Here is a 13,332-nt window from a genome sequence, read left to right on the forward strand (position 1 = left end):
AGTATTTTAAATACATCAGATGGGAATGGTGCTTACTCACTGATATGCTCATTTCTAATCTTATGCAGGAGCAGGACACCACCTCAATTAGGGCTGCCGACTTCAGGTTGGGGAATTTCTGGAGATTTGGGGGCGGAGCCGGGGGAGCATAGGGTTTGGGGAGGGGAAGGACCTCAGCCATATATCATACCATAGAGTCCACCTTGCAAAGTAGCCATTTTCTCCAGGGGAACGGATCCCTGTAACCTGGAGATCAGTTGTAATTCTGGGAGCTCACCAGGCCTCACCAGGAGGTTGGCAACCACACACCTCATGGTTAATCTTTCCTCTTCCCAGCCAGCTCTCTATTCCACCACCTACTTTAACTAGCAATTGCATGACCACCCACCTAACCCACACACTCTCCTAGTCTATTACCATTGCTGAGATTTTTCCCTGCTTTCAACCCTCCCTGTAGAACACAATAACTACCACCCACGCACTTTCTTTCTTCTCCCAGTATCAGCCCTTATCTGCTGCTGCCTGTGCTGGGCTCTAATGTGGAGATAAAATGTGTGACTGGTTGGGAATAAAACTCAAGAGTCAGTCCCAGTTGCCTTAGAAGGCTTTTGGTGGCACAGGGCAGAAGGGAGAGGAAGATGGGGATAATGGATCAGGGTCTTTATGGGCTAAGGAAGTCAGCATCTGGGCCCATTACTATAAGGGGAAAACTGAAACTAAATGGTAGAAGATCATGCTTAATGATGGCCCGGGTCACACGAGCGGGATAATCCGCAGGGGATGGGATGGGAGGCTTTTTGAGCTGGAGCAAAAAGACATGCGGTAGCGCGATCTCACCTTCCCCCGAGGCTCCGTGCCCAAGCCAATCACACCACGCTAAGCAACACAGCAGCAAGGCATTTGTGCGCATGTGTGGGACGCTGACGGGCGCTGGCTGCGATGGGCTACCACCGCTTCCTGATCAGATGCCCACATACACCGCGCATTATTGGGAAACTAATACATGGTTCCCGGTAGCTTTTAAATCCGCGTCTTCAGGCTGAAGCTGCAGGTTAGAGATGGGAGTGCGACGTTTCCCAGATGTTCAGGTATGATCGCGCAGCTTTAATCTGCAGGCAAGCCGTTCCTCCCGCGGGGCAAGTTCACCGTGTCAACGGGGCCGATATATCTTTATGTAAAAGTACTTTGCTGAATCTATGGGGTGTCCAGATTTACTGGAGTCAAACAGAACCAGGGATAGAGCACCTGGCACAAGCAGCATTCTCTACACAGCGGTGGCTGGCTCAGGCCTTCCTCCAGAACTGAACTCTGGCCTGGGAGCCTGATTTTTGGTCAGAAGACCAGGTACTAGTACTTACTTGAAGACCTATTTCTAGTGGGGGTGATGCTAAAACTCCCTGGTTTCCATAATCCATCAAAACATTTCAGTAAATTCAGAGTTTTGAATGTCCTCTCAGCATGCTCCAAGATACTCTATGGCAGCAGCCAGTTTTTGCAAAGAGAAACATTTTTAAACCCCACCCTATAACTTTTCATTTCCCGAATGTTTCTCTCCAGGTATTTAAAAATATTTACCTTCTCCTTCAGAAGTGTTTTTTTCTCACCAAGTGTCCTTTTCCTCACCCAAGTGTTATGTACACCAAAAAGTATGCCCCCCCCCAAAGAGCTGCTCCTGAAAACTCCCTCTGTCTGCATCCCCCCACCATGTTTGTGTCAGGACTCCTTGCCAGTCCACATATGGGATGGAGTGTTGTGGGTACACTGAGCCCACATAATCGCTGCTTGAGCTCTTTCCTAATGTTTCTTTATTATATTAATGTACAACATGTATTATCTTCTCTGCATATAATTTTCCCTAAAATAAACAAATGCAGTAAATAGACTGGTGGTAAGATTGTCAACCTGGGTCCTGGACTTCTCTCAGAATTACAGCTGACCTCCAGGCCACTGAGATCAATTCCTCTGGAGGAAAAGGCAGCTTTGGAGGCCGACTCTGTGGCATCACATCCCTGCGGAGCGCCTTCCCCTCCTCAAACTCCGTCCTGGCACTGACCCCAAGTTCCCCGGAATTTCTCAAGCCAGCGTTGACAACCTGAACTGGTTGTCAGCTGCCTGCGTGCAAGGACGAAAGCAACGAGACCGCCTCCTCTGTGTTCAATGGAAACGCTCAAGCTACCAGCTCGGAGATAAGTATTGGGAGCAACCACTTGGTGGCAGAAGGGTGTGCCAGAGGAAACCATGTCGGCTGTCTCGAGTGGGAAAAAGAAATAAAGCGTTTCTGGAAGAGTTTTAAGACAGCCTGGGCCAGTCCAGCGGGGAGGGCCGAGTTCCTGTCCCAGGCGGGGCTCCTAGCTGACGGCAGCTGCAACTTCTTAACGAGCCGCGGGAGGGTCGGCTGCAGCAGAGCCGGAGGCGACCGTAAAAACCGTTTCCCAGGTGCCGCCGCCGCCACAAGGCGTTTTGCTGCTGGGCCGCGGAGCACAATGTTGGCCCGCAGGTAAGGGGATTCCCGGCAGGCTCGCCGTCTGCCTTCGTTCCAGGTTGGCCGGGGTGAGGCGCAGCGGAAACAGGGCGACGCGAAGAGAGCCTCACGGGCAGGCAAGCGCACACTTCCTGGGGCGAGTGCCAGCGTGACGTGATGCGGCTGGCGGCCGTACATGTGAGCAGAGCCCCGAAAGCCGAAGTTGAGGGAGGTGGAACGGGCCTCTTTTTAGCGCTAGGCCCGCCTCTCTGGGCGCTACAGGGCGAGGGAGCTGAGGGATGCTTTCGGTTCTTCCACGCCTTGTTTTGGCCTTCCCGTCTCTGGGAGGGGAACGTCAGGTGTTACGGGATCCCTGGCTTCCACAGGGATAACCGTGTCAGTCCGGGGTAGCAGAAATAAATCGGAGATCTGTGGGATTTTAAGGCGGAACCAAGAGAAAAAATTGGGTTGGGTTGGTCCTGGGGATGACTTTATTCCCGAATGGAAGTTCCACCCCTGCTTGAAACAAATAGCTCTTCTACATTATTTTGCCGGAGCAGTATATAGGCTTTTAATTAATGTACGCTACAGTGAGCTAGAGCAGCAATTCACTTGTTTGGAAGTGTGACTAAAATCAATAGGATTAATTTATGAGTGAACATGTTGAGGCAGTTGAGCTGACTTCTTATAAACAGGACTTCAGTTAAGCCTCTGATAGTATCTGGGTTGGGGACATGCAGATTTTAGAACTAAAAGCTTTCTGGCAATTGATTTTGTTGTTGTACTCTGTTGGGTATTACAAGTTGAAAACACTCAGTATATCTGGGGTTAAATGTTTGTTTATGTTACTCACGGGAAGTCACATGTTTCTCATGTAACCAATGTTCTTTAGCTGTAGAAAGCCCGGGAATTTTCTCCCTGATCTAGGAATTTGATTGGGACTAAAGTGTCAAGGTGTATTACCATTTTATGGCTTCTTTTCCCGTCTTTGTTTGGTGTTCTGAAGAAGAAGAAGAGCAGCCATAATCTCTCTCTTCTAGTTTTGTCTTTGTAGAGTAAGGATGTAGCCGATTATGCTCTGTTGTTATTTTCATCCCAGTTACCCTTCCCATGCTAGAATTTAGTAAAAACTTTATATTTTAATCACATATGGATTCTGAGTCTGAATTATTTTACTCTGGCTCTGCTGGACTATCTTATCTCTGCTAAATACCATTTTTTCAATATCTCACTATCACCCAACATACTCTTTAACATAACATCGGCAGATTTACTGTGGCATACAATACATTGTTGATGTGGAGTGTACTGAAGTATTTTCTGCAAATCACACTGGTGGAACCATGACTTACTTGGGGAGCTACCACTTACAATGCAAGCAAACTGGAGGATACACAACCTGTATGCCTTAAAACAAGTGTAGCATACAGTGTGCACAAAGATCTGAAATATACTGGACATACTATGTTATTTCCCCCCCTCTTCTGTGCTCACAGCAGACCTGTACTATTGAATCACCACATTGTTCAACCTTTCTGACCTCCCTTCTCCTTAAAAATTGGTTTGGTGGCAGAGCAAATGACCTGGTGAAGCAGGAACTGTTTCACAGTGTTTCTTTGAAGAATCATTCATCTCTTGAGTGCCACCTTGAGATTCCGTTCTTCTCCTTTGCTTTTGGCTTTAATCAGAAGTTGATAGAGGAAGGAAAGTTGTGTTCTCACAACTAGTGACGTTCTTTCTTGGCTAGAGCTGGTAGCATTCCAAAATCATTCCCAAATCAAGCTTGGGAAAGACAGGGAAGCCACAGTATGCAAATTTTGAATGGGATTTTCTAAATGCTGGATAGGGAAATACCTTTTGAACCAAAATAAATTCTTTTGGTTTTTTTGAGAAGTTATGTAGAGGATTCAGATTTGGAATTAGAACTAAGCTTATTTGTAGCAGCAAGGATAGTTATTGCAATCAACTGGAAAAAGCCAGAATCACCAACTATCAGTGAGTTGTGGTGGATGTGACCAGGAAGGTACAGGAATTCACACCTTCTTATCCACATGGATCTCCAGCCTATTTTTAGGTCCTACCAAAACAGCTTTAGGAAAACATGCTACAGAACGGGGGCTGCTGGAAAGCAGCCAACTGCATAATGTTATCTTTGTGGAGGCAAATAAAGTTGGCTACAAATATATAGCAGCAAATGACATAAACAATTTTGAGTGCATAGGTAGTTTGGTTTATTTGTAGAACACAGGATACCCCTTACAGCACTTTTCAAATGCAGGAAAGATTAAAAAGCTGGGTGCGTGTCTGAAGCTTGAAAATTATTCTTTGCAAGTTCTTTTGTTGACATTACAGCAGCCCAGCAACCTGTATTGCAAGGTCCTTGTGCATCTGGGTGGCCAGTGGTGCCATAACAGCTAAACAAGGATGGACTAGATAGCTTCCAGGTCACCTTCAGACTATAGGTTTGTGATTTGGACCAGCAGTTGATATGTGTATCATGCTGTAGTTAAAAGAACGGGGTGAGGGTCTTCTTTTTTAGTTGAACTTGGTCATGTTGTGCTACTGTCATATCTTCTGTGGGATCACTCATTCCACTTCGTTAAAGTGATTTGACAGTTCTGTTTTGTGGGGGCGGGATTTTTAATTTAAAAAAATTATTTACCTTCTTATAGTCCACTTTTTCACTGAGACTCAAAGCAATTTACACAATGTAAATGAGTACAATAAACAGGATGAGAAATCCAATAAGCAATGTAAGCATTAGAATCGCAGAAATCTGAGACCAAGCTGAAACAAAGCGTAAATATTAGCATGACATGTTAAACAATGCAGAAATTCCATAGCAGAATAATACATACAGCAACAGAGAGTACAAAGTAGTATAGCCTGCAATCTTTTCCTCTTCTTTAAAGTGTCTTTCTGAACTGTTCTATTATAGTATAGCACTGTGACCTATGTAAAAATGCCCTCCTGAACAATTTAGTTTTGCACAGGTTGAGGAGTGCCAGGAGAGTGGGAAGTTTCCTGACCTCATCAGGCAGGCCGATCCATAAGATGGGGGCTGCAACACGAAGTTCCCCATTATTAGTTGAGAACTCCTGGGTCTCCTTCCCCCCTTTACCTGCTCCCTGTGATCCGTGTTGCATTCTCCTTATTATATAGATGGTTTTCGTTCAGCAAGACCCATCCTATCCTGATGAGGATGTTGACTTCCACCCCTAGTGGCTCGAAACCTCTTCCTGACATGCATGAAGGTAATGTAACTTGATTACTAGGATACTGCGATTGGAAAGTTTGGCCCATTTATCTGAAGAACAAAAATGTCATAATTATTCTTGTTGATTTGTTTTGTGATCTTGTACTAATGGCAAAGCTTTGCGTGGAGAAACATTTGGGCCAATTTTTACTGGGCCTACAACAAGACTATTTTGTGCAGCAAATAGAAGGGTGGGGTAAAAATGTGATTGACAGATATGTGGAGTGGAGTAGAAGGAGAAAGAAAAAACACACAGTAATGGAAACTTGGTATCCTGCAGTTCTGTATGTGTTTGAAAACATGAAGGAATATATTAACTCAGGCACAGAAATAAATGATTACCAGCACAGCACAATTCAATTATATGTTAATGTGCAATTGTGTATTTACGTCTGTGTGTTTGTGATTGAGCTCAGAAGGACTAGGAAAACAATTCTTTTTACAATTACACTGATAATCTAAATTGCTTTTTCTACTTCACAGGGCATTTACCCATTCATGTGAATAATGGTGTGTTGTGGTAACCTGTATGAATTTTAATATGACTCTGTATCTGCTCCTGTCTTGCTTCTATCTGTCTTTGTTGGAGGGCTAATGAAAAACTTGCATTAGAATTTTTCTGGCAGCTATTCCAAGTCATTGTTGTGGGTGGCACTAAATGGGTTTTCACTGCTAAGTAAATAAAGCATGTCTTATTAATCAAAATGTATGCTTGCAGCAGTTATTTATATTTACATTGAAATAGCCAAGTAGTACAGAAAAACGTATTTATACCGTAATGCTGAATCTAAAAGTTTGAAGCTAAAGCTTTGGCTGGCTAGCTAAAATCAGGATGTAAAAGTCAGCCCCCGGTACCTGCTTAGCAATCCTGAGTCTCCCTTGGCTCCCAAGCCCACCACCAGCTCTCCAAAGTGTCTGTTTCTTTCCAGCCAGTTATTATATTTCCTCCTGTTCTTAGTCAATGGGTAGTTTTGCCCTGATCCTACTTTTTTTCCTTGGTGTTTCTCTTTTTTCAAATTCTTTGTCTCCGTTTCCTAAAGTCTCTTCTGCAACTTCTCACTTACTTTCTCCTGCTTCCTTTAGCTACCTTAGCCTCTTGGGGCAGGGGAAATAACCAGAAAAGTATTTGGGTACTTTGGACCTTCTTTTAGTGTAAATTAGTATTAACATTTCTGGAACAAAGGGTGTGGGGTTTTTTTTGTGTTTCTTGCTCTCTCCGCATGGGAGCATAAAAATGTGTTCCCTCTGTGGCAGTACCAGCAAATTGGTGGAAGTGGGTGGGGGCAGCATTCATGCACCCTGTCTTCACCACTCTCATTGCTGCCCCACTCTCCCCCTTTCCATCTGTTATATTAGGCCTTCCTGTGGCCCAGCAACCCCTATTTCCTCCCTTCCCAGCTGAGTTAGTGCAAAGCTATAGCACAGGTCAGCTGTAAAAGATGGGGGGGGGGAGCCTGTTACAGGGCTGAACAGAGAATAGTTCGCCTGTAGAAAATGGCCACGGTTGAAGGTGATCTGTGTGGCATTATACTCCATTGAAATCCCTCCCCTCCCCAAACCCCACCCTCCTCAGTCTCCACCCCCAATTCTCAGGTATTTCCCAACCCAGAACCGGGAACCCTACTCCCTAGATTGGCTGCAGACAGACAGACACCATCCTACATATTCCCTGATAAACCGATAAACCTTTATAAGCTCAGTACATGCGCATTGTCATGTCTCTCATTTTCTGTTGTTCACTCATAATGGTAATGTCACTGGATCTGGAATGAAACTGACCCTTTCTTGATTTACAGCCACTCTTTGCATGATTTAGCTTAATCTGCTTCTTGAAATGGCCATCACAACTTTTGGTCACAAGCAAACTCATAGTACCCTCTGTTTCCATGTTTCTGACCAATCTTTGTTTTGTTTTAGTGCGAAACAAATTGAGGAGTATAGTGGGGGCATCTACCAATTGGAGGTAAATGGTGCACAGAAGTGATACTTTTCTTTAAATTTTTGGTTACGTCTTTGACAGTGCAATCCTATGTAGAGTTATTTTAGTCTAAAAGCCCATTGATTTCAATTGACTTAGACTGGAGTAACTCTGCATAGGACTGCAGTGTACGTGAAGCAGCCTTGAAAGATGAAAGAAGACACCTCAGTATATCCTGCAGAAATATTACCAGTTCTGTCTTGAACCACTACCCCACAGGGAATATTTCTTTTATCAGTTTTGGACTAATTTGTCTTTGAAGCATTGTTTTTAGTTTGATCTCTTAGGCATTCTTTTATTGGATAGATATTTTAGATCTCTTTTTATTGTTGTAAGCAGCCTTGTTATTTTTTGAATAGAAAGGTTTCCGAAGTAAATAATAATAATAATAGCTTAGGTCCGAAGAACTGTGCATGGAGCTTAGCAACTTTTGCCTTCTTGCTGAAACCCAACCCTCAGCCAGGAAAGGTTCTCCTGAGGGCCAAGAGACTCTTGACAATGGCATACAAGGGGTTCCAGTGGGAAAGGGAACCGGTAGGAATCACGTCTCCCTTTTGCATGTGCGGAAATACCTTTTTGCTTGCTCAAAAGGACCAGCCCCATAGCCAGAATTATTTTGTTGGGGGGGGGGGGCAAATTGAGGGCAGCTCTATCCACATGACGGCTCACTCCAGAGCACTCCGGTGGCAACCTGAGCCACCGGGGGGGGGCCTTGAGCTCAAGTCCCCCCATGGCTCAGGCGCCCATTGGAGGGAAGGGAGAGAGGTGACCACCACGCAGCCTTGCTGGGTCTTCCTGCTTCCACAGCCAGCTTCTCAAACGTTGAGAAGATGGCTGCGGAAGCAGGAAGACCCAACAAGGCTGTCCCTCTCCCTCTCCTGAGAGGGCTGGGCTTATTCATTGGAGGCATAGCCCTCATCAGCCCCCCATGGCTACGGGCCTGAAAAGGGGGCGCTGGGTCCAATTCAGTAACAACAGCAAGTGCTCATAGCATGTATGTGGTACCACAGTAATCCTTTGAAAGGTGCCTATGGTTACTGCTGTGTTTGTGGCTGATCCTAGCAATTTATTGAGTTGTATAGTTTAATGATTTTAGAATTGTTTTAATCTAATTTGATTCATGTTTTATTGTAAATTATGTACTGATTTTATATAAGCCGCCCTGAGCCAGCCTTGGCTGGGAGGGTGGGGTAAAAATCCAATAAATAAATAAAAAATTGAATGGGTGACTTGGAGCTGATGATTATAATTGTTTTGTTTGTATAGCACATCTTTACTGCATTTCCTTTCCCCACTCCTCGAATAGAAAGAGTTTCTCAGAATTTGTTGCCAGTTATATCTTGACGACTCCCCCCATTCCTTGGAATAATCTGATTTGTTTTTCCCTCCTAGTGATCACGTGCAAGCAATGAATGAAAGGAAAGCCTTGCATACACTCCTTGCTAAAAACCAAGCTGACCTGCCCCCTAGGAAAATGAGAGACAGCTATATAGAAGTTATCCTGCCTTTAGGAAGTCAGCCTGAAATAAGAGAAAAATATCTGAATGTCAACAACACTGTCAGGTACTGGCAGAAGTATTTTTGCTGAGCAAACAGCCTATGATTTTAATGTCTTGCCACTCATGCATTTTTAATTTTAATGTAGTGTCTTTTTGTTAATAGGTTTGGCCGAATTCTTGAAGACCTTGACAGCTTAGGAGGTAGGTAACTGCCATACAATTTCATTTATCTGGTGACTTTTTTTAAACTATAGGGCTCTTTTTATTTAGTACTTGAAATATAAAACATTCTTTAAAATCTTGGGCTCAAAATTTTATGCAAAGAACACGTGAAAGGCTGAGAGTGAGCACAAGGCCTAAGTTACAGTGCAAACCTGTACAGAGGAAGGTCCATGTGGTGTGGTGGACTCGGACCTGGGAGCCCCAGGTTCACATCCTTACTCTGTCATGAACCTGGCTGGGTGACCTTTGGCCAGTCATGCTCTTGCCCTGATCTACCTCACAGTGTTGTTGTGAAGATAAAATAGACATGAGAAGAATGACATAAGCTACCCAGAGCTCCTTGGGGTTAGAGCATGATAAAAACATAGAAGAAGAAGAGATTGGATTTATACCCCACCCTTCACAACTCAAGGGAGTCTCAGAGCGACTTACAAACTCCTTTCCCTTCCCCTCCCCACAACAGACATGCTGTGAGGTGGGTGGGGTATAAATCTGAGAGAAACTGCTCTTTTTCAAGAACAGCTTTGACAGAACTATGGCTTGCCCATGGTCATCCAGCAGGTGCTAGTGGAGGAGTGGGGGAATCAAACCCGGTTCTCCCAGATTAGAGTCCACGCACTTAACCACAACACCAAACTGAGGTACACTCTCCCTCAACAGGTTTTTTTACAGACTCAGGGGACTCCGTGTTTCTGCAGGAAAATCCAAAAAGTTTAAAAAAAAAACTCGGGGAGGGTTGAATCCCCCCCCCCAATACCATTTGAAATGGCCACTGCAGGGATCTACTCCAGGCCCCACCACATGGACAGTGAGAGATAGACTGAGATAGCCAGAGAGAGAGAGACAGACAGAGAGGGCAGGAAGCAAAAGCAGGACTGGAGTTTGAATAGTGAAGGATTCCTCCTGCAGTATGAATGGCTAAATAGCAAGAGGTTTGGAGCCAGGCCTTGGACTAGGATTGCCCACTCCAGGTTGGGAAACTCCTGGAGATTCTGTGGTAAAGTCTGAGGAGTGCAGAATTTGGGGAGGGGAGAATGCCACAGAATTCACACATGTTCTCCTGGGGGACATATCTCTGTTGTCTGGAGTCCAGTTGTAATTCTGGGGGATCTCCAGGTCCCACCTGGAGGCTGGCAAACTTAGGCCTAGCAGCACCCTCTAGGTGACTTGATACCACCCAACTTGCATGAGTCAACTAGACCTGGCTGCTTGCTACTGTTCAACAGCAGTCACCCTATGAAAGTCAGTGTAGTGTAATGGTCAGAGCTTCAGAGTAGGGTTTGTGAAACCCAGGTTTAGATCCCCATCTTGCTGTGGAAGCTCACTGGATGATTTTGGATCGGTCACATACTTTCAGCCTAACCTACCTCATAGGGTTATTGTGTGGATAAAAAGGAGGACAGAATAATGTAAACTGCTTTAGTCCCCACTGTGGAGAAAGACCATAGTTTTCCTCAGTAGAGGCTGCAGGGGGAAAGGAGATGGAAAGCTGAAGACAGAGGGGCAGATAATGGTAGGTTGGCTGTTGGGTGGGAAGGAGATAGGGATGCCAACTCCATGTTGGGAAATTCCTGGATATTTGAGGGGTGGAGCCTGGGGATGGTGGGGATTGAGACGGGGAGGGACTTCAGACAGATATAATGCCATAGACTCCACCCTCTGAAGCAGTCATTTCCTCCAGGGGAACTAATGTTGCCAACCCCCAAGTGAGGGCTGGAGATCTCCTTGAATTACAACTGATCTCCAGATGACAGAGATCCGTTTCACCAGATAAAATGGTTGCTTTGAAGGGTGGAGTTTATGGTATTATGCCCTGCTGAGGTCGCTTCCAAGCTCAAACCTCATCCTCCCAAATCTCCAGAAATTTCCCAACATGGAGCTGGCAACCCTAAGAGGATCTGATCTTTGTTTTGGGGCAATCCATTGTGATTCCTGGAGAGCGGCTGCTACCACTGCTGTTGGGGGGGGGGGGGGAAGTAGGGGGGAGGCTGGGAGAGGGAAAGGGGCAGAAAGAGTGATGGGGTGGGGGCAGAAAGGAAGTGGCAGGCATGGAAGAGAGAGAGAGTAAATAAAGGGGTGGCAGGAAGGAGAAGTGTGTGAGAGAAGTAGGTGGAGAGGGAAAGAAGCAGAGGTGGGGGGGGAATGGGATAGCTGCTCCCACAGGTTTCTTGTGGGTCTCCACTTGTCCATTTCTAATGGGGAAAACTGTGTGCGTGGGGGGGGGGGGGTTAGCTTTCCCTTCTCCAACACCATGGCCCCTATTAGCTGCTGCAGCTTTCTTTTCAAGCCAGAAAATACATCAGGAATTCCAGTTATGAATCCCCAAAGTAACATTTGGATTGACTGTGTAACTTTTGAATTGGGCACCCATACATTTCCCTCCCACACACATAGAAGTGGTTAGATGGCTGAGCTCCAGATACGTACTTTACTCTGAATTGCACCATGAAGAAGATATGCAAATTCCTACTTCAGGCCCTCCACAGTAAGCACAAAATGTGGACGTTTGAGTCACTAGTGCTTCCTGCTGCCCTGCTTTTGTGTCACTTTCTAAATCTCCCCCAGCTCCTTAGAAACCAGACAAATTGTGATGATCCATAGAATTAAATGCCCCATATATTGATATGATTAGCTTCCAATTGAGCTGTAATTGAGTTCTTCATATGACTGACTGAATTAATTTTAATTGCTTTCCTTGTTTACATGGATTCTGTGAGTACCCTTCTTTAAACAATACAAAGACTACACTGTGAAGTTTTGCTCCAGGCCTAGGGTGGAAAAGCCCATTTATCAATGCGGAGAATAAATAGTGCAATGTGTTTTATCTTCCAACAGTTCTCATTTGTTACACTCACACCAAACATGAAGCTGTTCAGAGATCTCCTTTATCAATTGTTACAGCGCTGGTGGATAAAATTGGTACAGTATGATGCGATATGTTAATAAATTAATGCCTATGTTAGGAATACACAGTGTACGGGACTTAATTCTCACCCAGATGTTGGGAAAGAGGGGAGACGTTCTTCCACCTCCTTTGAGTGATTTTTTTGGGGGATCAAAGTTGATATTATAGTATTGTGCACTGGCTCCTTCAATGTATTTATTTTATTTCATTTATACCCCGCCCTCCCCGCACGTGGGCTCAGGGTGGCTTACACAGGCACAAAAGTGCGGTAAAAATACAACCAGTTAAAACAATTAAACAGCAGTATGCATCTAGTTCCCTTCTTGTCACTATAAAATCTTGTTTTTATATAACTTACCTCCAGAATTTCCATTCCCTTTTTTTACTTTGTGTGTGTGTGTGTGCAGGAGGTCACCGGAAATGCTTCTGGGTATCATATTATCTTTTGTGTCATTCTGCAATTTATAGTAGCTAATCATGCAAAGCGATTAACTTTCCTTAGACTACTAGAGAATCTAGATCTTGTTTCTAATTACTAATCTTCAGTATTCATTCTCTGATTCTTCTCTGTATGTGTTTAGATTTATGGAAGAAGATAATTCATCCAGATTGTGATATCAAGTTCACTGGGAATGTTACATGGGTAGGAAGGACATCAATGGAAGTGAAAATGCATGTGCTTCAGGTAAGTGGCAGCAAATGAGTATCATTTGCCCATAAGGAATCTAGGATTTGGCTAGCTAAAATGCATCCTATAATTAAGAGTTTCTGTTTATACTATCAAGAGTGTTCACCATCATTTGTCAGGTTAATAGTTACAGAAGAGCTGCAAGACCTTCTAGTGTAGGATATAAGCAACTGTTTAAATTTATTAACACACAGGGGCCAAAATCCACATTTATGTTTTTAAAGAGTTGAGTCTGGGTTCCCTGGTCTGAACTTGGGTTCCCCGCAGCCACAGAGCAATCGCAGGGAATGGCTTTTAATAAATAAATAAATAAATAAATAATA

At 44.5% G+C, this 13,332-nt stretch overlaps 1 protein-coding gene across 1 annotated transcript in view; it reads left to right on the forward strand.

Annotated features, from left to right (window-relative positions):
* Positions 1-2,237: 2,237 nt before the first annotated feature.
* ACOT9 (acyl-CoA thioesterase 9) overlaps positions 2,238-13,332 on the forward strand; it is a 32,302-nt gene continuing 21,207 nt past the window's right edge. The window contains exons 1-8 of the mRNA XM_015408870.1: positions 2,238-2,497; positions 5,624-5,715; positions 6,201-6,227; positions 7,635-7,680; positions 9,088-9,258; positions 9,358-9,395; positions 12,252-12,335; positions 12,903-13,006. Of these exons, the coding sequence (XP_015264356.1) occupies positions 2,484-2,497; positions 5,624-5,715; positions 6,201-6,227; positions 7,635-7,680; positions 9,088-9,258; positions 9,358-9,395; positions 12,252-12,335; positions 12,903-13,006 (576 nt within the window). The 5' untranslated portion in view covers positions 2,238-2,483. The remainder of the gene's footprint in view (positions 2,498-5,623; positions 5,716-6,200; positions 6,228-7,634; positions 7,681-9,087; positions 9,259-9,357; positions 9,396-12,251; positions 12,336-12,902; positions 13,007-13,332) is intronic.

This window comes from Gekko japonicus, unplaced genomic scaffold (assembly GCF_001447785.1).
Source record: "Gekko japonicus isolate JY-2015 unplaced genomic scaffold, Gekko_japonicus_V1.1 scaffold4692, whole genome shotgun sequence".
In the NCBI taxonomy this organism is placed as follows: domain Eukaryota; kingdom Metazoa; phylum Chordata; class Lepidosauria; order Squamata; family Gekkonidae; genus Gekko; species Gekko japonicus.